Source organism: Meriones unguiculatus, chromosome 10 (genome assembly GCF_030254825.1).
Source record: "Meriones unguiculatus strain TT.TT164.6M chromosome 10, Bangor_MerUng_6.1, whole genome shotgun sequence".
Taxonomy (NCBI): domain Eukaryota; kingdom Metazoa; phylum Chordata; class Mammalia; order Rodentia; family Muridae; genus Meriones; species Meriones unguiculatus.
Genome location: NC_083358.1, coordinates 4,458,144 through 4,481,591, shown reverse-complemented (window position 1 = coordinate 4,481,591; position 23,448 = coordinate 4,458,144). Strand labels below are relative to the sequence as shown.

The following is a 23,448-nucleotide window of genomic DNA, read 5'->3' as shown; positions in this document are numbered from 1 at the left end:
TAATACTTCAAAGTGTACAGCATTTTTCTGAAAATTAAAAACACACTCAAACCTTCCAGCTTAACTTATCTGCACATGAGGACAACAATGCAGACCATCTCCGGGCATAAACAGACTTATTATTTCTCTAGTAAAGTAGACAAAAAGCCACATCAACGCCAAGCAAAATTCTGAATCTAGGGTCGACCCCATAAAAGATTAAAGCCAAAGCACTTTATCCGCTGCAACATTATTTATTTGAGACAAGGCCTATGTATCCCAGGCCAGTTTCCCGATTCGCCCTGTCCTCCCAAGTGTTGGACTTACAGGCCATCACATCCACCACCTTGGAATTATTGCACAGCTTATTAGACCTCTCGGAGTTCACAAAGGGATTTCTATTTTCTTTCTTTCCTAAAGTGTCAAATCAAGTACCCTTGGCTAACCTAGGATTCATTATGTAGACTAGGCTAGCCTCAATCTCAGAGATCCACTTTTATTTGCCTCCCAAGCGTTGGGACTAAAGGTGTGCATTGCCACATTCAGCTACAATGAAGGAAGCTGAAGTGGGGCCCTCCTAGACAGATGTTCATGTCTAGGCAGCAGCTCGCTACCCTGGATGCATTACTGCAGATAATGCAACGGAATGCCAGGAAGAACATGATGCAAAGTAAATGAACACCACAGGAGACAAGACCACCACATCTACTCTGTGGCTCACGTGGCCTATATGCTGGACACTCTCTGAAGAAAGAGGAGAGGCACATTTCCAGGACCAGTGGTACACGTGACTACTGTGAAAGTGTAAATGAGATGCCACACTTTTTTTTTTGAAACTAAATACATTTTAATAGAAAACAAAATACAAAATAACTCTTTTCAGAAAACAGAAATATTTAATCCTTTTCCACACATTAGAACTTGCTTTGTCCTTAGAGCATGGTTTGATACTTGTGAGTGTGCACTCACGATTCATTCCTGTGCTCACTGCACTGATGCAGTGAGGGGAGGAAGCAGATCATTGAGGGAGAAGACGACACTAAAGCCCCATCTCAGCATTAACAGTCATCTGGAGAGCCAGCATTTCTTAAGTCTATCTTATGACTCATTCAAAATTACTCTTTATCATAATTTTGCTGATGGTGTAGGGACGGAACCTTGGGCACCTGATGAAAGTGCCCACCCTCTGCCCACCCATCATGTTTCTTTCCAGGGTAGAGAAGAACTGACACTAGTGCAGCCACTGAAAGACCTTTCTTGCACTATCACTGCAAGAGCCCGATGCTCAGCCACGCTCCCTGCCGCCGGCAGAAGCACATTACCCGGTGTCCCTTTCTCCTGATACATTCCCTGAACCTCAAAATTCCAAGTAGCACAGCCAGTGCTAGAAGTCAGCCCTGCAGGTGAAGGCAGAGATGCCTGCTGCCAGTGCAGGGCTTCCCCTTCTCAATAATAGTAATTATTAATTATAATAATAAAAAATCCTAGTTCTATCTTCATGGAAAAGACTGCTAGATCCCTTCCTTTCCTAGTTCCTGTTCCCACCTCCTTCAAGGGGTCGTCACAGGAGACACTGCCTACAGCTGCTACAGGGAGAGTTCTGCAACTGTTCGGTACCCACTGGGAAGAGACAGATGCAAAAGCAAGGTGCTGGCATGAAGACAGGAGGCCTCGAGCCTGACAGCATCCCAGTGCTAAGCTGGAGCCTTGTGCACCAGGGAGCGTGGGGCAGGGAGGGCTCTTCTGTAAGCACTGATTCCGCTTTAGCAAGTCCTGGACTGTGAGCAGTCTTCTAGCCCCACCCAGCCTGCCACCTGGATAAAAACCTAATGTTCTTGATTCTCTTGCGTGATCCCAGTCACCAGGAGGAGGTTGCAGGCCATGAACTGCACGCTCAGAACGCTGCTCATCTGCCCAGTGTACACGCCCACGAGCTCCCCTGAAGAGCCGTCAGCAGGTGTGTTGCAGCAAGTGCTCCTGATGTCCCAGACACGGACAGAGTTGTCCATAGAGGCCGAGGCAACCAGACCACTGTCTGGGCTAAAGGCCAGACTGGTGATACTGTCCGTGTGGCCTCTCAGTTCTTTAAAAAGCGTCCCGGAGGCCAAGTCCCACAACTTTAATCGCTGGTCCTCACCAGCGGACGCCAAGTATTTACCATTGGGAGAGAAGGACAGGGAGAGTACGGGCCCCCGGTGGCCTGTGAAGAGCCGCACTGAGTTCCCCTGCTGGGCACTCCACAGCCGGACAGTTTTGTCAGTGGAACCCGTGGCCAAATAGTTTGAGTTGGGGTGGAATTTAACACAGTCCACATCTGCCAGGTGCCCCGCATATATCCTCAGGGGATACGTCCGATCGAAAGACCACAGCCTGGCCGTCCGGTCGTGGGACCCACTGGCAAAGTACAGGCTGTAGGGGCTGATGTCCACGTCCCACACGGGGTAGGCGTGTCCCTGATACAGCACAGTGTTGGTGAAGCTCCCCAGGTCCCAGTACCTGATGGACATGTCTTCAGAGCAAGAGAGCAGCCCTGAGCTGTCTGCGAGGAAGCGGGCGCTGTACACGGGGCCACAGTGTCCCCTCAGGATCTTCATCTCTGTGCCTGCACTGTCCTCCTCATTCTCCTGGGACAGGTGGGTGGGGTGGCAAAACACAAGAAGAAAATAGTCAGTGGTCTCACAGGAAGAAAGGTTAAGAAAAGCAGAGAGCAGGGCCCTGCCTGGGCAGCAGTCTGTCAGAGGGCATTCTCCTCGTGGCCACCCCAGCCAACAAAGCCCAAGCCTAGGCCACATCTGATGAACATCAACACTTCTGTGGGCCTTGATCTTTGAGTGAGGACGTGACCAAGAGGCAAGAGGACGTCACCGCTAACCCTGACGGTATCTTCTGAAAAGACTGACTTCTAAACTGATGCTGTCCCTAGATGCTCCACGGCACTGTCCTCACCTGTCTGTCAGCTCTCACTACTCTACACCGGGTAATAACTTGCTGCTACTACCCCATATAATGGAACCGAGAGACAGGCCTGGTAGTGCATACCTGTGATCACACACCTAGAAGCCACAGCAGGAAGAGCCTGGGCTCCAAGGCTAGCTGAAACACAAGTGACAGCCTGTTGAGAAGAATCTGAAGGACTTAGCCAAAGTAAAACTCGTGTAGGAACTTTAAGACAGAGTATACAGCTACAGCAGACCATGAGTGCCGACAGATCTTAGGGGGAGCATCAAGATTTTGATGTTACAGAGACTTTGGGGATAAAAGAAAGGAAAGGAAGTTAGAGTCTCAAGCATGTTTCCTAAAGTAACAGACCACAGACTGAGAATGACAGCCAGGTGTGGGGGTGCACACCTTTAATCCCAGCACTCAGGAGGCAGAGGAAGGTAGATGTCTGAGTGCAAGGACAGCCTGGTCTACACAGAGAGTAAGAACAGGAGAGAGAGACAGACAGAGGCTCACGCCACCCTTAGAAGTATGTTTTCCATGCAAACGGAAGACAAGTCCACAGCAGCACCTGGAGATGAAGTAGGTAAAGAGTGCTCCCGTGGCCTCTCCCCACAAGGCTGCAGCTGTGTCTAAATCCATCCCCCATCCTCTCAGGGAAGCCTCTGAACTAGAGCTGTAGTTGTCCACTAGGGCGGCTGCCACACTGGAAGACAACCAACCCTGCGCACCCAGCTTCCCTGGCTCCTGCAGTGATCTGCACTAGGCTCCTGTGTAAGTGACTGACACAGGGCCTCGCAGAGCCTAAGCTGGCCGCAGAGCAGTCATCATGCCCATGCTGGAGATGGAACCTATGGGCCTTGCAAGTCATCTTCCACCCTGTAGCCCCTCACCTCATTTTTTCAAACCCGAGACAATTAATATGCTATATAAAAATCACAAGATTTTCAGGTATGTGATTCAATAGTTCAAAATATTTTTTTTTCATAAGGGAGTGTATGCCATGGTGTGTGTATGTATGTGTGTAGGTCAGAGGACAACTGTGCTGAGTGGATCTCCCACCTTTACACAGGTTCTGGGGATGGATTCAGGTGGTCAGGCTTGCAGAGCAAACATCTCTGTTCACTGAGTCACCTGGCTGATGGAGCTAATGGTACTGTAACATACTTAGCACACCAGCAGTAACACAGCGTCCGTACATACACACACACTCCAAGCCTATTAACAGCCATTGCTCCTTTTCTCATACTTCGCCTGGCTCTTACCTACTTCTCTCTCTGTGGAAGAATCTATTGCACTTACTTTTGATGAGACTGGCTCTCAGGGAGGGGAGTTTCAAGATTGATGGCTGCATACCATATCATGGCTGGGACAGACCACAATGTTGTTTGCTCACCTAACGAAACCCAGTTAGGACACTTCTACCTTGGGGATGTGATTAATATTCCATTCCCATTCCTGTCCAGGTTCTTCTATGGATCCACACACATAATTCCCAAGGATATTCAGTGAATGGAACTGTTGAGTCTGAGCTATTGTCAACATATGGTTGCTCCAGAGTAAAGCAGAGATTGCTTTTATTTGGTCTTATGGTTCCTCATTTCTTACCACCTAAGCCCTGCAATACCTTGGCCATATCACTTGCTTTTCCCAGCATCACGCCCATAGGCCCGTGAGCTTCTAATCCTTCATGATTCTGAATTTGATGGTAAATTCTCTAAGAAAAAATATGTCCACAATTTCAACAGAAAGACATTACAACTTCTATCTTGCTTCCCCCTTAAAACGTTCCTTGTCAAAAACCAAAGAAGAAACCACGCCCAGCTGGTAGACAAAAGGATGGAGCACAAATATCCCAAGTGGTGTCACCCTAACTCCAGTACTACAGCTCACGCTCAACACAACAGGCGAAGTCAGCAGCCCTTTACCGCGGGTATGATCTGCTGCAGAGACAGTTAAGCAAATCAGCCATTCTTGTGCTGGTGGACTGCCCTCCTGCCACCATGACCACTGAGGCCCGAGACACGGGCATCCAGTGGTCACTTTTCCTCTTTTAGCCCCGCACTCCCCAATCACTGGGTGATTTCTTTTTCTGCTCTGGCACATATCCAGCGCCGACATCAGCAGCCTGTCCTCTGCGCCTCGCCACTCCACAGCTCCCATCACTCTTCATTCCCTTCAGCCCTGGAAGACCCCCGACCCAGGTCTTCAAATAAACTTTCCCATGCCCAAGACCCACAATGCCCTCCCCGTAGATTACAAATCTGAATAACCTCCAAAGTTCAGAGCAAAATCAGTAAGGTCAGTAGAATTTTTGTACTTCCAGAAAACTGACTAAGTGAGGGCAGTAACCACTCAGCTGAAGATAGAAGCTACAAGAGAAGTCTGAAAAGTCAACCCAAGTGCAACACATAGTTAGTTACCTGGAGAGCCCTAGAAATTAGACTCTACTGACGACAACAATCCTCACTGCACTATCTCAGTGACAAGAACCAAAAGTTCAAGGGAAGCATGACTCAGAATGAGGACACCCACAGCATTCTTACTGGCTGTGGCAAATTACCCAGACTGACTTATTTTTCAGTGTTTCAAGCAGGTATAGAACAATTATCTGTCCAAAGTGTTTCAAGACAAAACCACCTGCATGTCATCACTAACAAGACAAAACGTCTGGACCCCAGCATTTGTGGGTGCTCAAGAGATGCTGATCTGAAGGCTGTCTCCCTCGGCCTAAGTTCTTTGACAACGGCGACAGTGCTGACTCAAAGTCAGGCTGCTGTCCTTGCTCCTCTCACTGCTACCCCAGAGCAGCCGCCCACCTGGCAGCAGGCTGCCGCGCTGACCAGGACACCAGCTTTACATGCCACGGCACTGTCCACACTGGACCACTGTTGGCACACAGAGCCAGGACAGCTGCCTCCCCAGTGTGCGCTAAGCTGGCAAGGCTGTGAAACAACCTAGATTTCTGCAGGGGACACTGTTTAAATGCAGACCCTGAACTAGCAATTCTGTTTCTCACTCTCTGAATCTGCACAACACACATTTCAGTGCACATGACAGACAGGTATCGTGAGCCCTAAGTTAACATCAGCTGAAGACCTGTTAATCAGGCTGGGCCGTGTCACCTGGTTTTTTTCAGACAGTGATAAACACTGCCCGCTCATAAATAATGCTGAGTGTTGGGAGAAGGGCTTTCATGTGCTTTATCAGTCATGGATGGGACACAATGCTCTGTCATCTGGCATGAGTCCAGCTTTAGCTGCCCAGGAGGAAACTACAGACTACTGCTTTGGTGAGACAGGTCAGACTTAGGAAGAGCACTCTAACAGGAAGGAGGTACTAGAGTAAGCGGCACCCCTACCTCCTCCTCCAGAGTGTCACAAGCTAGACGGATTCGGGATGTGTCCACATGGTGGGACTCTGATTTCAGCTTTTTGGACCGCAAGCTCCAGAGCTTTATGCAGGAGTTGTCAAAGCCAGCAGCCAGCAGCTTGCTGTCAGAGGAGATCTCGGCGGTGTTCAGCAGCTGCTCCGTGTTGTAGAAGGCATAGAAGCAGATGGTGGTGAGGGAGGGGGGCCCGTCCTTGACCCGCTTGATACTCTCCTGTAAGACTTCCAGGGCGGCCTCATTCTGCAGAATGGGGCCGGGCATGTCCGGCGGCTCCGGGCTGCCGCCCTCGGGGCGGGAGGGGCCCCCGCTGGTGTAGAGCTGGTAGTCCGCCCTCCTGGCAGGCTGCACGTCCAGGTGAATGTGCACGGCGAGCGCCCTGCACAGGGCGGCGTTGTTGTCGCTCTGGAGGTAGCGGACCAGGTAGTTGTAGCTCTCTTCCTGGAGACGGACCACATACTTGTTGTCCAGGAAGGAGCGGAGCTGGAAGTTGGACAGGATGTCCTGGATGGTCTGCGTGGTCTGCAGCTGCTCAATGATGTCCTTCTGACTTGCGTTCTGCAGGAACATCCCATGGAAGCGGCTGTAGAAGCTTTCCACTGTGCTCTTGGGGCCGCTCTGGACCAGGCTGAGGTGGAGGTACACAAAGAGGGGGTACAGGAGAGGCAGAACCTCACGGCTGTACTGGGAGTCAGAGTCTGCAATGACAAACAGGAGAACTCACACTCAGTAACACCGGAGAAACAGCTGCTCCTCTGAGAGCCAGTTACCCAACATGTCCTGCCCACACAGAACCTAGAGCCTCAGAGCCGACTAAGCAGGGAAGAGCAGTCGGGAGGTACAGTCATGGTGGGGGAGCTGGCCATGCTGTATGAAGGCTCGGCAGCTGTGGTTAGGATACCACCCGGCAGCTTCCTCATTATCACCTATGCTTCAGAGAACCCTTAGATAGGCTCTAGGCAGACTTGAGTTCTTCACAAAGACTTTTGTCTTGATAAGCTTCATACCAACACAGGTATGTTCAAAATCTCCTGGGTAGCAAGCTAGGGGTGGTGGTGCATGCCTGTAATTCCAACACGCAGGAGGCAGGCACATCTCTGTGTTTGAGGCCAACCTGTTCTACAGCCAACCTGAGCTCCAGGCTGGCCAGGGACACACAGTTAAAACCCATCTCAAAAATCTTCTGGATGGCACTTAGCCTTGGATATGTGAGCACTGAGACCAAAGTAAAACCAAAGCTCATTGGCTATCTGGGCTGGTCTGTCCTATTTGATGACAATATCCATTCAAAGCGTTTACTTCTCTGGTGAAAAATAGGAAACTTCCTTTCCCTTTCACAGTAAGAATTATAAATATGTTTTTTGTTGTTGTTTGTCACTGAGACCACTAGTCTGGAACTTTAATGTTATGAAAGAAACTTTGAGGGCTAGTAGAGATGGCTCAGAGGTTAAGAGCACTGGCTGCTCTTCCAAAGGTCCTGAGTTCAATTCCCAGCACCCACATGGTGGCTCGCAACCATCTATAACGAGATCTGGTGCCCTCTGCTGGTAGGTAGGCACACATGCAGGCAGAACATTGTCTACGTATCGACATAAATAAGTTTGCACTGCCATGCCCAGCTAGGCACAAGTTAAAGACCGAATGATCGAAAGAGAGAGAGAGACAGAGAGAGAAACTTTGATAAAGAATGCTGAGTATGTATGCAAGTTGAGGACAGTGTGTGTGTGAGCAGGGCTCTGCAGATCCAGTGTAGGGGCAGAGGGCAGGCAACTCACTGCACAAATACTGTACAAGTGAACCAGGCCCATGCTGCTCAGAGCCATAGCAGCCTAGACACTTGAGGGCACAGCAGAGTTTGGCAAAATCCACTTGCTCCGGCCCTTTACTGTGAAGTTTACTGCTGTTTGTAATGCTTTATTGTAATGAGTTTGGATTTTGTACAGAGCTATCCCACTCAGGAGGGACCTAGGTAAGATGTTATCATCAAGATGTGCAGCAGTATGCATTCCAACAACCCTAATCAATGTGAGGAGGCCTTGTCAAGAAAGCACCCCGGCTGTGATCAAATCATTCAAATATTATTCTATACCTTCATGATTGTTCCTGGGTCATCCTAGAATCATTTATCGTGGAACAGACCACATTCTAGGTGCCCTCCAGGCACAATTACACGCATGTGGCTAAACTGTGTCTGCTTCCTCAATGGATGGGATACAGTTATCACACTACCATCACCTAACCTGACAGGCTGCAGTGCAGTGCTTAGCCTAAGTACATGCTGACTGGATGAAAAGCAGGCTGGAAGACATTCCCCATTATAAAGGCAAGAGAACTCCACTGTAGAGCAAGATAAAACCACTTCTATGATGGAGTCTATCTTTTCAGTTTAAACATAATGGATGCCTTTTACTAAATCTTTACTTTCTATAATAGCTTGACCCTCCCCCAACACTAGATCATGCAAACAAAGGCTCTTTGTTACTGGGTCAAGGAACAAGAGTGTGATCTACACATGGATGGAGACTTGACTTTAGTCAGTTTCCTCATATGCATCTTTGCCATTATTTAACACAAAAGCTCACTTAAGGGGAAAATTATTTAAAGTACTTATTTGTATTTGTGTGTACATGCAAGCTACATCTGTGTGGCCACGGAGGCCAGAGGCAGGTGTGGAATCTCTTGGAGCTGGGTTACAGGCAGCTATGAGCTACCCAACGGAGGTGCTGAGAACCAAATTCAGTTCCCATGGAAGAACAGTAAGGACTTTTAACTGCTCACTGAGCTATCTCTCCAGTACTCCAAGTATTTATTTTTTTGGGTTAATCACTGTTTTGTTTTGTTTTATAACATAGCTTTTAAATTTATTTTAGAAACGATTATGTGCATGCCTGTTTTGCCTGCATGTATGTCTGTGCATGTTTTTATTTCTTATCAAGTGTTTACAGAAGGGACTCAACAAGCCTCTGATTATTACTCAGAGTCAACCTGGTTCTCTTACTGGAACTCCTCAACTTTAGGTTAATGCTGATCATCAGGACCAGGAGACATGTTTGCTTTAGCTGTCCAACCTGCCGCTTCACCTCACATGCAAAGACACAGAGGTTCCCAAATAGGGTAAAGAGCTCTTCTTCAGCAACTGTTTTAAAAAAACTCATGTTTATGAGTAAGGAGCGAATGAACCACATCTCCATTGATTTTGTGTCTCTGGTTATGCTACCTATGGCCTGCCTAAATGACAACAGCTAACTTCTTCACCCCTTACAAGCACTACTCTGAGAGACGATGTACATTTCAAAGTCTTGCCACTTCAAGTACTCTTTTCTCAACGGCTCACCTGACTCTCATTTATTCAGCAGAAGTCATAAATCACTGTGCCAAAAGCTATAGGAAAAGGGTGAATAAGACACGCAGAGTATTCGCTCTAGCCTTGTAACCTTTAACCTCAATGTCTAACTCTCACAGAAATTACATTTGCACAAGAACTGTTTTAGAAGTGTGGTGGCACAGGTTTTCTCATTTTTCTTTCTCCCAGAGCTAGGGTTTCTCTGTGTAGTGCTGGCTGTCCTGGACTCACTTTGAAAACCAGGCTGGCCTCGAACTCACAGAGATCTGCCTGCCTCTGCCTTCCCAAGTGCTGGGATTTCAAGTGTGTGCCGCCGTGCCAGGCTTTCTTTCTTTCTTTTTTTTTTCTTCAAGATAGGGTTCTCTGTGCAGTCCTGGCTACTTTGGAACTCGCTCTGTTCAGGCTGGCCTGGAACGCACAAAGATATGCTTGCCTGTGTCTGCCAAATGCTGGAATTAACGCCACCACTGCCCGGCTATGGCACAGGTCTTTAATCACAGCACTCAGGAGGCACAGGAAGGTGGATCTCTGAGTCTGAGGCCAGCTTGGTTTACAGAGTTTAAGGATAGCCAAGACTACACAGGAACTCGTCTTGAAATAAACAAACACATAAAGAAGTAAGTGACCCTTAAAAACCTAACACCACACTTGTAATACAAGAGGTTCTGAGGGTCAGCAACTCTTTTTGGTTTCTTAAAGAGGACTTACCAGTGAGAAAGCTCCTCAATCGTCCAAACTGTACTTCATATTGTTGGGGTTCCGCCTGGCAAGGGGCTGCAGACACCGCATTGGCACAACCAGATTCTGACTGGACTAAAGAGGAGGATACACAGACAGAGGCAGGAATTCAGTTACTATATATCACGCAGTAGGAGAGAGAGGGCAGAGAGGCCAACGGTCTCTGAGGCTCCAGGGTCCGGGTAGACCAGGCAGGCTGGTAACACTTGCCTCCCTCCTCTAACACCACACTACCAGCACGGCGGAACGGACAGCTAGAGAGCACAGGGTAAACAAGTGAAGAGAAGACAGGCACAGAGTACTCCTGAGGTTTATCAGGAGATGTCTAGACTATGCTGACATGTTACGCCGTGCCTGGGTCTGTCAGGTCATGCCTTCCAGCTCAGAGAAACATACTTGAACTCAGGACCTCTGGAAGAGCAGCCACTGCTCTTAACCTCTGAGCCATCTCTCCAGTCCCCTGAGAAACATTCTTTATTCATTTCTGATCACATAACTCCAATTTCTGAGGCTCCTGATTTCAAAGCTGGATCTTCTGAAACTGTTAAATCTTTTCTCTATACTTCATATTTTTGCTTTACCTATTGGAAGGTTTCTTTAACTTAGAATCCTCTACTTGCTCCCCTTTTTTTCAGGACAAGGTTTCTCTGTGTAACCTTGACTGTACTAGAACTTGCTCAGTAGATCACACTGGCCCTGAACTTAAGAGATCCCTGCCTCTGCCTCCCGAGTGCCAGGATTAAAGATGTGTGGTCCCTTGCTTGGCCTAATTTTCACTCTTTTTGTTGATTTTCTTTTTTGTTATTGTAAATAAAAAAGTCAGTGATGGGCTACATAATGTTTATTATTAGCCCTAAGGTTATCACAGCAGTTTTATCTATGACAGAGGGGAAGAGAGGAGGAAGGAAGGCATGACAGATTAGGTGGAGAACAAAACCACGTGGGCAGGGAGGAAGAACTCCAATAATGGCGTGAAAAGGCCCAGATGAAGAATATAAGCAAGTACCCAGGGATTAGGAATGGAAAGTAGACCAGATGAGAATGGTTAAGGCGGATGGCATTGGATGGGGGCTGGGAGATGGATGCTGAGGTTATTGAGACAGTGTAAATGAATATCTGACCAGCCCAAAGTAAATAAGGCAATTATAAAATCTAACAGGTGTCTGGGTTATTATTTGTGATAGCGGGTTAGCTAATACCGCCATGATAATCTTGGGGTTAATAATAAACATTATATAGCCCAACACTCACTTATTTTTTTATTTACAACAACACATTTTTATATATTTTTTGCCAGAGGAGTAAAGTACTAATTTTGGTTCACATTCCTTTTTTTTTTTTTTTTAAACCATCATCCACTTGGCATTAAGAGAAATTCTGAAAACTTTCTTTCCCCCTGAGCAGCACCATTTCCTTATCTATAATTCCCCGAGAAACATTTCCCCTAGGGCCAAAACCCTGGATGTAGACAGGGCACAACAAGGTAAGAAGAATGTGGCTCATCACTTAGGATGAATGGGCTTTCCCAAAGAGTGTCTTTGAGATCTGGGCTGGTCAGAATCTAGCAAACAGCTGCTCACCTGCCTTCGAATGAGGCTGGGTGCAGTGTTCTGGGAACTGACAGAAGCAGTAGCTCGGGGTCTGTCTCACTGTGTAGTGGGCAAACATGCTCCTTTTGAGTCTTTACTTTCTTTTTCTGATAGGGTCTCACCATGTCACTAGAGACAGGGAGGTAACTGCTCACCAGGGGATCCCAGAAGGACCAAGTGTGCCTTAAAGAACCACGGAGGTAGACTTCTGAAGCCAAGGCTCTCACCTCAAGGGAGCTCTTCAGGGTCAAACAGCTCACCACTTTCTCCATAGCTAAGGCAGTCTACCCTTAAAGCAAAACAGGCCACTGACTGACAGTTGTGAAGAGGGCTGAGGACATGCTGCTGCTAGGATGGAATGGTGGCAATATGTCTGAGGAGAGCAGAAGTCCAGGAACTCAGATGGAGAAAGAGCCACTGAGTATGTGAAGGAGAGCCAGAGCTGGGCCCCACAAACAGCGAAAATGCCATACCGCACAGCCATTAGCGCCCTTCAGTCACTTCATTTACGGATAAACCCAGACATCCAGTGCAAGACCATCAAGTGAGGCATAGAGGCATATACCTGAGGCTTGCTGATAGTTCAAAGGCCAGACTGGGCCTTTGAGAACCTGTTTCACGAAAACCAGAGGGAAACAGGACAGAAAATCTGTATCACATAAACCCTGAACTCACAAAATAGCTAGATGAAAACCTTTGCGTGTGTAACAATAGCCTCATATTCCTGGTGGAGTCACACTTTCCTCCTGGCTAAAATTTCCCCACTGCTAGTAGCTTAGTCTGGAGTGGACCTCAACTCTGTAGCCCAAACTGGTCTCAAACTCAGCAACCACCCTATTTTGGCCTCCTAAGTGCTTGGATTAAAAGTATGTCCAGGGTTCTTCCCCAACCCCCAAGACAGGGTTTCTCTGTGTAGCCCTGGCTGTCCTGGACTCACTTTGTAGAACCAGGCTGGCCTCAAACTCCACTGCGATCCACCTGCCTCTGCCTCCCAAGTGCTGAGATTAAAGGCGTACACCACCACACCCAGACCAGTGCCCAGTTTTGAAATAGGACTTCAAAACAAAAGAATCTCAGAAGTTCTTATTAATACCAGTATTTTCAACCATCAACCCTATAGTACGCACCCACCTTGTAGACCTGGCTTCCAGGAGCAAAGTTCTATCCTAGCAGAGAGAATCTACCATTCTGGGTCTTGTAGAGTAAAAAGCTTCATCAGGTACATACAGAGCAATCAGTCTGAACCCTCTGGGGAAGGACATAGAGCCCGGCCCCAGAAGCTCAGAAGTCTAGCGAGCACAGCTCTGCAGGACCCCTCGGAGCTGCTCGCTGAGGTCGGCAGCCTCCCCTTTGCTGAGAACCCAACGAGCAATGGCAGCTCATGTTCCAGGCCAGCTACAGGACCCTGTTACCTGTGAGGTTGGCTGCCATCTCCTCAGGGGTCTGGGATAGTCTCAGGCCTTGCTTCAAGGGGCCTTCTGAGTCCACGTACTGCCGGCGTTTGAGGTAGCAGGACACTGCCACCTGGACCTGCTCCGTGCGCACTCGTTTCATGACCTATGGAGAAGGAACACAGGAAGAGGACTGTAAGGGATGGCAGAGGCATCAGATAGCTGGAAAGATGGATACCAAAGTGACCAGTGAGGATACAAATCTGGGTTCCCTAATTATGAACCTGGTATTCTCTCCCATTTTATCTATTTTTCTGAAGGCCACAGAGCGGTTTCTTTGACGGAAAACATGGAAATAGCATGGGTACCACATCCCACAGATTACTAACACTGTTATTCAACCAGCTCTGCAAGCCTTTTCATTAGTGCTTTTAGCATCAAACAAGCAGGCAGATGTGAATCTCACCATGTCTGCTGCTCTGTGAGAGAGCTGTTCAACAGCAGTAGCAGAACAAGTACACTAAAAGCTCAGTAGGAGACAGCAGAAGACCGAAGGCCCGAGAAGCCCAGACCCAGGGTAAGCACAAGCTGCCAAGGTGAGAGCCTGCTCATGGGAGGCACTTTTGTGTGGCTCTAGGGAGGGACCAAGAGACCTGCATAAGCCCACAGGTCATTCAGTCTTTGAGACAATGTTGGTTGATTTGTAGTCCAGCCTGGCCTTTTAAACTCATTGAAATCCACCAGCCTCAGCCTCCAAGTGCCAGGATTAAAGATATGCAACCATACCCAGTTCATAGTTCTTTGTTTTGTTTTTCTTCAAGACAGGGCTTCTCTGTGTAGCCCTGGTTGTCCTGGATTCACTTTGTAGCCCTGGCTGTCCTCAAACTCAGCGATCTGCTTGCCTCTGCTTCATTCAGGCTAGGATTAAAGGCGTGGGCTACCACACCCGGCTCAGACCTCAGTTCTTAACAGTCAAAAAGAGGTGTCACCTGCCAGGTGTGCTGACATACACACCTTTGATCCCAGCACTAGGGAGCAAGAGGGAGGTAGTTCACAGAGTGCTTACCAGGATAGCCAGGTCTACACAGAGAAACCTGTCTGGAAAAACAGACAGATACAAGTGTCACCTGAAGTTGAGGATTTAAGCAACGTGTTTCCTAAATCAAAGTATTTGTAATTATTCAAACCTTGGACACAATGATCAAAGCAGAAAGCGGTGGCCTGAACATGTGTTACAACGAATCAATAAACTGCTGTAAGAAAGGAGACTGGTAGGCAGTAACCTGGACAAGACAAATAATTTTCTGAATAATTTAAGCTCAGTTAGGCTTTCAAAAACGTGAGTGAAAAGGCCTTTTTTCTGTTCCTACCAAATTTAGAATGCACAGGAACCCCTATGATTGTCATGGCCTCAGACGTTACTTTGCCAGAAATAAAGAAACTGGAGGACAGAAATGATTAAGGAAAGGAAACGAGTTTCCCAGGTTTCTCTCTTGTCCAGCTCGCGGCTTGGTTCCAGCAAAGCAAGTCTCTTTGTCTCACGGGCAGATCTCTGCCTCAGGACCCTTTCCCCATACTCCCTTCTCATCACTCATGCTCCCCTCTGCCTGTTGAGTGTATTTAAAGAGAAACGTGGCCAGACAGATTGCTCGGCCAGTGGAAGCACTTGTCACAAGGCCTGATAATCTGAGATTTAGGTCCAGAACCCAGGTAAAAGTGAAAGAGAATCAACCTCCAAGTTGTTCTCTGACTTCCACACACACGCTGGCACATACCCTTCTTGTTTAAAACCAAAAACCAAAGAAAAATATAACCCTGTTGGGAGAGGGAGAGATGTTTTCTTCCATGGTACACTGGGAAGGCGCCATGAGCCTCTGTTAACCCATCATTCTCCTGTAACCAACCCTAATGAAACTCACCGGTCCCTTCAAAAACTACTGAAGATAAGAAAATAGAAGGGAAACCCAGTTGAGAGAAAGGAGATCAGCGGGAATGGGAGAGACAGCAATGAGGAAGTGAATAAGATCAAACTCATTATCTGTATGAAAATGTCATACAGAAACCATAATGTTTTATGAACCCAATTTGTATCAGTCAGGATTTCTAGCATAACAGATGTTACAGAATGAATCTCATACAGAGAAAAGGTGATTTACTAGATCAACTTACAGGCTGTAGTTCAGCTAACCCAACAACAACTGTCCATGAATGAAAGGTCCAAAAATCAGGAGCTGTTCAAGCTAGATGCTTCAGCAGGTCTTCAGCATACACCACAATTCCAAGAAGCAGATGGCTAATGCCAGTGAAGGAAAGGACTCACTAGCAAGGCAAAGACAAGCAGGCCAAGAGCAAGAGCCTCCTTCTTCTATGTCTTTATAGGACAGCAAGTGTGGCCCAGATTATAGGTGTGTCTCCCCACCTCAAAGATCCGAAGCAGAGTGGATCTTTCCACTTCCTGGTTTAACTAAGAATCCCTCACACTTTTGTGCCCAGCCATTTTTGGGTTTTAGTTAATTCCAGATATAGTCAAGGTGACAACCAAGGATAGCCATTACACCATAATGTTTTATGCTATTATAATAAAAACACTAAACAACTGTCACATTTTCTTCTCCAGGGCCAAAACACAGTGTCCATTCTAGAATGCATACAACACAGATAAGTGTGCCTGTCAAAGGAGCTTTCTTTAAACCAAGGGCCAGACCCTATGCAGCCCAGCTTCTGACCAGACCAGCATGGAGCTGCATTTCTGACTACTTAGGGCTGTGTTTAGTTTCAAGTTTTACTCATATGAATCAGCTTTCTACTTTGTTACTTGTATTTTAAATATATATATATTTAAAATTTCAGTTTTGTTTTTTCCTCTTTCTCCAGGCAGGCAATGATGGTGCACACCTTTAATCCCAGTACTCAGGAAGCAGAGGCAGGTGGATCTCTGAGTTCCAGGACAGCCAAGGTTACACAGAAAAAAAATCCTATCTTGAAAAGCTAAAAAACAAACAAACAAACAAAAGACAAGCAAAAACAACTTTACGGGGCTGGAGAGATGGCTCAGTGGTTAAGAGTACTGTCTTGCTCTTCCTAGAGGACCTGAGTTCAATTCCCAGCAACCACATGGTAGCTCACAACCATCTATAATGAGATCTGGCGCCCCCTTCTGGCACGCAGGTGTACACGCAGATAGAGCATTCCTACACATAATCTTTAGAGAAATGTTTTTTTTTCCCCCAACTCACGGTTTCTCTGTGTAGCCTTAGCTGCCCTAGAACTCTCTCTGTAGATTAGGCTAGCCTCAAAATGTTTTCTTTAATTAAAAACTGTGTATGAGTGTTTTGTCTGCATGTGTATGTATGCCCAATTCTTGTGCCACTGGATGCCCTGGAACTGGAGTCACAGATGGCTGAGCTGCCACATAGGTGCTGGGAAGCAAACCCTCCTTTGGAAGAGCAGCCAGTTCCCTTCACTGCTGAGCCATCTTTCTAGCTCTTACCTTTCTCTATAAATACTTTTCAAGGCGTTCCCTCCAACTGTTCCCTTTCTGCATTCCTTTCAGTGCATGAAAAGCCAAGCACTTTTTTCCTGGTTACCTGGCTTACACACTATTTCTAGAGTATCTGTAAATCTCCTTTTCCTTCTGAACCGATTTGTGAGATATTCTGAAGACCAACCCTCCAATTTTCTTGAAAATCATATAACTGGGAAAACTGGCAGGACTGGAGTCACATGGACAAAAGCAGATACATTTATGGATAAAATGTTACTGACCCCATCTATGCCTTTCACTCCTAGAATTATCACAAGGAGCCCAAGACATTAGCCAGAAAGGAGGGGCAATGAGTATGTCAAGGCTGTAATTTGGTCATGTGACAAAAAAGCACGAATAAAATCCCCAATACCAATTTTTCTTTTCATTTATTTATTATTTTTATTTTCATTTATTACTGATGACCTATTTTAATTAAGCTTTTTTAAATTTTTTATTGCTAGTACGAGGCCTCTTCTCTTGTCCAAGTGAAGCCAAACTATCATTTCTCTGTGGCTACTATTCAGTGTAGTCATTCACTCTGATCAGTGGTTCTTCATGGCTCACCCGGCATACATGAACGCTGGCAGAGGGTTTGTGTATAAACAAGTAATCCCAGCCCTGGAGATTCTGATTTAGAGGGGGAAAAGCAAACACACATAGCCGTTGTGACTCCATGACCCCTTTTCAAGTGTGACCTGATCAGGATAGTCAAGATATCCACAGCCTTGCCTACATCATACTAAACCTGCTGCTGTTTTCCAGAGTGCCCAGTTTCAAACCCTGTTAAACTAGTCCAATTCTACACTTCAAAAACTAAGAACCTCCAGGTTTTCTACTGTGAGACTTTGGTGACAGGGACTAGGTACTTGTACCTATGTGAATTCACAAGCATTCCCACCAATCCTCCCCAACCCCCTTTTATCAAGAGAGGGGTTTTCTGTGTAGCCCTGGCTGTCTTGGACTCAAGAGGTCCACCTGCCTCTGGCCTCTGCCTGAGAGCTGGGATTAAAGGCACGTGTGACCACCACCTGGCTCCAACCAAGCCCTTCTGACAGGAAAACAAAGAACTCAAACGGCCTGTGAGACACAGACAACACGGGAGAGCAGACCGTGGGATGAGTGTCTTTGAGACAGGACAGGACATATGTGTCCGCAGACACTGACTGCAAGAACTTACTCTAATTATTTGAAGTAGGGGCTGTTTGAACGCAACTGCCTTTGCTCTAGGGCCCTGAGGACAGGTGAGCCAGCTTCTGGGGCAAGGACTTCAAGGCAGAAACTCAGTAGGAACTGTGTTTATAGCCCACGTGGAACACACCCATGATTCAATCGGCTTAGCTGGTTCTATTCTGATGCACGTATTTCAAGCAAAATATTGCATCAGAGAAACTGGCTTTCTATGGCAAAATATTTATAAATGGACCTGTGTGTGCATGCACACCCTTCCAAGTCTCTTACGGCTCAGATGAGACCCAGCAATTTTGGTCATAATTTTCACCATTTTCCAATGATACTAGAATAAAGGAATTTGGATATAATTACACAATCTTTTGTTAAAATTTCAAGACTTCTCAGTTTTCAGTTTGTACAGAACTGATGCCAAATAGCCTTCTCCTCCTGCATCTTAATGGATGCTTCTGTTCCACCAACAGTCAACAAAGTTGCAATGTAAAATCTTACATAATTGCTCCAAGTAATCACCAGGAAGGACAAACCGTAGACTGCTCTTACTTCCCTAAGATGAGGCTCTAGAGTCGGTCCTGTTAACCCCAGTCCATCACTGAACACTGCGTCTCAGCCTCCCCTACTTACCACCAAATACAACAGGTAGAGAACCAAGTCTACCAAGGAAGCCAAGTAGCAACTTCTCAGCTCGGTGAGATGCCAAACCCCTCCTATATAGACATAATTCATTCCGTTAGAATGGAAGCTTCAAGAAGGATGAGGTCAAGGTAAATCCAGGGAATCTAACACCTACACAATCAAATTAGCTTGATAAGAGTTACTGACCATGGGGCAATTTTAGGGGTATGGAAAGCTGAGTATTTTTTCTAATCGTGAACTTACACTTTAAAAAGTCTGGAACTAAGGGGGTTTAGCTCAGTGACAGAGCAAGGCCCTGAGTTCAGTCCTCAGCCTGAAGTTCAGTTAAGTCTGGAATTTTATCCTTTTGTTTGAGACATCAGATAAGAACTTACTAAAGGTACTCAACCTAATCTACTCTCCCTTTGGTTTGTTATGGCAGGGTTTTTGGTTTTTTGGCAGGGTCTTAGGTGCCCAAGTTGGCTCTACATTCTCTGAGGATGACCTTGAACTCAGGATCTCCTGGCCTCACCTCTCAAGTACTAGAATAACAGTATATGCCACCACATGGGGCAAGAGCTCTAGAGCCACTGACAACACTTTTGTGTCCCCCACATCCTCCTCTCCTTATGATTGCTGGCTGGAGTTGGGATTTAAGATGGAACATGAATCTTAGATTGGTAACACTGAATAAAGCTGACTGATGCATTCCTATCCTGCTTACTGGCTTCGGAAAGGACAGGGAACATGAACTGTACCCTGGTTTAAAAGTGTGAGCACTGTCTAGTTTCTGCTTGGACTTATTTTAGGCTTATGACCTTTTGTGATTTCTAGGAACCAAGAAAGCCACAAGTATTTTATATCTACTTTAATACTGTTTTTTTTTTGTTTTAATAATGTGTGTGGGGGGGAAGGAGATCTATATTGTCTTGGTTCCTTTTCTATTACCATGAAGAGAAACCATGACTAAGTCAAGTTATCAAAGCAAGCACTGGGGGGAGGAAGGTTATTGAAACACGATTTCTCTCTGTAGCGCTGGCTGTCCTGTAATTTACTTTGTAGACCAAGCTGGCTTCAAACTCGAAGACATTCACCTGCCTCTGCCTCCCGAGTGCTGGGATTAAAAGCGCCGCCACCATCACCACCACCTGGCAAGTATAATCAGTAATATACTCAGAAGCTTGCTTCCTGTTTCAGATTGTGGGTCTATGACTATTATGGTGAGGGGCATGGCAGCAAGGAGCCAAGCAAGGCACAGCACTTGAGCAGTAGCCGAGACTGGACCGGACATGGGCTTCTGAAATCTCAAGGCCAACCATCAGTGACACTCCGCCAACAATTTCACCAAGGGACTAAGCATTCAAATGTACAAGCCATACTGGGTAGTCCTGGTTTGTGGTAATGCCCATGGGAGGCTGGCCAGCCTGATCTATACAGCAAGTCCCAGGACAGCCAAGGCTATGGAGAGACCTTGTCTCCGAATAAAACAAAACACACACACAAAATATGCGTCTATGGGGCCATCATCATTCAAAACACCACAGATATAAAACTTCATTGACACAGAAGGGCATACCAACCTAAATATCAAACTGTGGTACAATGTATCCCTGACTATTTATAAGCATCTTAAAACACCAGTATGTATGATCAAGTAAACCGTATGGACTATCAAATTCTATTTTCCAGCTGGGTATCATGGCAATTTTAAATCTGAGCACTGGGGAAGCACAGACAGGAAAACTGCTGCAGGTGAATCCCAGGCCACACAAGGCTAGATACATGGTGAGACCAGGACTCACCCCCCGCCAAAAAAAAAACCCAAACCAAAACAGAACAAAAAACCCAAGCCAAAATGGACATATTATGGATTTTCAACAGTACTTAACCTTATGTACCAAGTCACCACAGATAACTTTACAATTTTTGGGGGGTGGGGGTGGGCACTAGGGGTTAAGCCTAAGGCTTCCCACATTGGAGGCAAGCATTCTACCATCTAGCTGTCCTCAGTCCTCACAGCGCGTCTTCATTTTCCACATCCACATCCACTGTCCTTGCTGGAAGTCCCAGTCCAAGCTATCAATATGCACTCTTCATTCACCACCTACAGTACTGTTTTGCTTTGTTTCTGAGTCAGTTGGTGGCTAAACTCCGCACATAGCCAGCCTGACCTTGAACTTTCTAACCCCTTGCCACTGCCTCTCTTGCCCTGGGATCACAAGAATGAACCACCATTTACAGATTATCTTATCTGTGCTCCGTGTGACCTGTACCTGTGCTGACATACGACCCAGCAAACATCAGTGAACATTTGTTGTTTTGTTCATATAACTGATTTGGTGAGACTGAATCCAAGCCCCAAACAGCACGACTGGGTTTGCTTCAGCCGGATATGCCCTCCCAAAGATCCATTTAGTGCTGGAGAAGCACCCAGGTGTGCCTGGTGGCGGTGACAGCTGCTAATCACAGAAGACTTACCGGAGGAACCTGCCTTGTAATCTGGTACAACATAACGTGGTAAAACCTATAGTTCCTTTACATCTTATTGAGTGCCCTCTAAACTTTGAAATTTACATTAAAAAGCCCATCTGTACTAAGCTAGAGACAGAAGTGGGGATGGCATTCTCTAACCAACAGCACTGTGCTACAGGCATTCTTTCCAAAAAGGTAACATAATGCACTCAGTTTCAAACTTACTGCTTCCACTGTAGGCTAGAACAAACCATGTCACTTTGAGGTTGCTCGGAACTGCCTGTTTACCACTTAAACCAATTTTTGTTCTCACTTTACTGGGGCGGGGGGGGGGGTCCTCACCTTTTATGTAAGCTTTGGCCAATCCTTCTCCAATGGATGGAGGCATCCTCACAAATTCACCTGGCTTGAACAAATCTTGATGCTCAGCCTGGCTATCTCTTCTTCCCGTGGCTTCCTCATCTTTGCCCTTCCACCCTGAGCCTGGAGCACCATCACAGTATATGTGGTATTTCTGTGTTTCCTGCACCACCGTTGACACCTATGTTTATTTAACGTATTTCACTGCTAAGGCGGACACCACCTTCACTGCTTCCCACAGACTATATCTCCTTTACCCTCACACCTCTGTTAGGCAGGTAGTATTCCTCAGACAGGAAAGCTGAGGCCCATTGTGGTCAAAGTCATGGAGGTCCTGGATGGGACCTCAGGTCGTCCGGATGCGCGTCTTTACAGCACCCCATGCTCCACCGATCCCACACTGGCCTCAGGGGAGCACAGGGCAAGCTCACTGACGATGCTCTGACAGCGAGGGCCTGGAAAGCTAGGCACCGGAGACGCCGGTGTACGAATGGAAACATGACTTCAAGTACTGTGCGACGAACAGTGCTGCCACCACACAAGACCAAGCTAGAGCAAGCCAGAAAAAAGGCAAAGCCGGCTCTTCTGTCCTCAGGTGCCTTCCACACACTCGCATGCGGAGTGCAGAAACAACAAAAACAATCAGGTACTGAGCAGCCAGAGGAGGTCTTCACCTCTCTGCACAGTGACAGAAGTATACGGAAATCTCACCGTTCCAAGACTGTCCCCAAACACGGGAAACTGATTGATTATTGGTGGCAAAATGCCGAAGGCACAAGCCGACTTTTCGGTTATTCTGGTTTAATATTCGCTTTATAATTCGTAAAACCAGGTCCACGTGTTTGTCTGTAAATGTATCTACATATACCAAGTCTCACTCTGTAGCGTAGCCTGGCCCAGAACTCACTTGGCTGACCAGGGTAGCCACGAATTCGCAGCAATCTTTCTGCCTCATCCTACAGAGTGCTGGGATTACAGAGTGCGCCACCGCTACCAGCTAAGGCTAGCCTGAAACCACCATCCCATTGCACGGGAGGAGAAACCGAGGCAGCGGGCTAGCTACACGGCGGCAATCCTAGCCTCTGCGGTCACCGACTCCATCCGTGACATCCAGTCCCTGCGAGTCTAAGCGGCCAAGAAGTGGGTAAGCTGGAGGAGGCGGGCCCCTACTTCACTTTCCGGCGGGGCGGGCTGGGCTGAAACGGCGAGCCCCGGGCGAGCCCCGCGGCCGTCCACCTGCGGGTCCGGGCGGGGTGGGGGGGGGCACACTCACCTCTCGACGCCGGAGCCACCGCGTTGCGAGGTCCGCGGGGCCGCGACCGCCGGCGCCAGCCGCGAGCCGGCCGTCGGCCGCCCACTTCCGCCGAGCGCCCTCGTGAGCTCGCGGTTGGCTCCGCGCGAGGGCGCCCGGCGGGGCCGCGGGGTCTCCAGGCGCGTGCGGCCGGGGCCGCCACGTGCGGGGTCGCTCGGGCCCGCGCGCGCGCGCGGAGGTCGGGACTGCGCAGGCGTGAGCGCGCGCGGGCGGGCGGGCGGGCGAGCGGGAGGCGCGGAGCCGCTCGCCGAGGCCCCTCCCCCGCGTCCCCTCCCCCTCCCCCTGCGCCCCGCCCGCACTCACTGAGCATCCCGGGCGGCTCCCGCTGCCCCGCCGCCGCCCCGGCACCGGCCGCTTCCGCCTCGGCTGCCTGCCGTGGGAGGGAGCTCGTGCCGAGGCCGGCTAGCCGGGTCCCCGCGCCGGACGTCTCGCCGCGCCCGCGGTTCTCGGTGGCCGCCCCATGACGACGGAGCGGGCGCGCCGGGCTAGGCCGCGGACGCGCGACGCCGCGGCCGGGCGCGCTCGGCGCTCCGCTAGCGCTGCCTGCGCGACGCCCCACCCCGCCCCGCCCCGCCCCGAGCCGTTGGCGTCGACGTCTGCCGGAAGC

The 23,448-nt window shown here is 48.0% G+C and overlaps 1 protein-coding gene across 2 annotated transcripts; it reads right to left on the bottom strand.

Moving 5' to 3' along the window:
• Positions 1-801: 801 nt before the first annotated feature.
• Positions 802-23,352, bottom strand: Taf5l (TATA-box binding protein associated factor 5 like). Of its 2 annotated transcripts, none has more exons than XM_021650125.2 (5): positions 23,145-23,352; positions 13,390-13,534; positions 10,359-10,463; positions 6,281-7,005; positions 802-2,603 (listed from the first exon to the last, which is right to left on the bottom strand). In XM_021650125.2, exons 2-5 carry the CDS (start codon positions 13,529-13,531, stop codon positions 1,806-1,808), a joined length of 1,770 nt encoding a protein of 589 aa, XP_021505800.1. In that variant the 5' UTR covers positions 13,532-13,534; positions 23,145-23,352; the 3' UTR covers positions 802-1,805. The 2 variants fall into 2 exon arrangements, with proteins under 2 accessions (XP_021505800.1, XP_021505801.1); XM_021650126.2 differs by lacking the exon at positions 23,145-23,352 and adding an exon at positions 22,803-22,997.
• Positions 23,353-23,448: the final 96 nt, after the last annotated feature.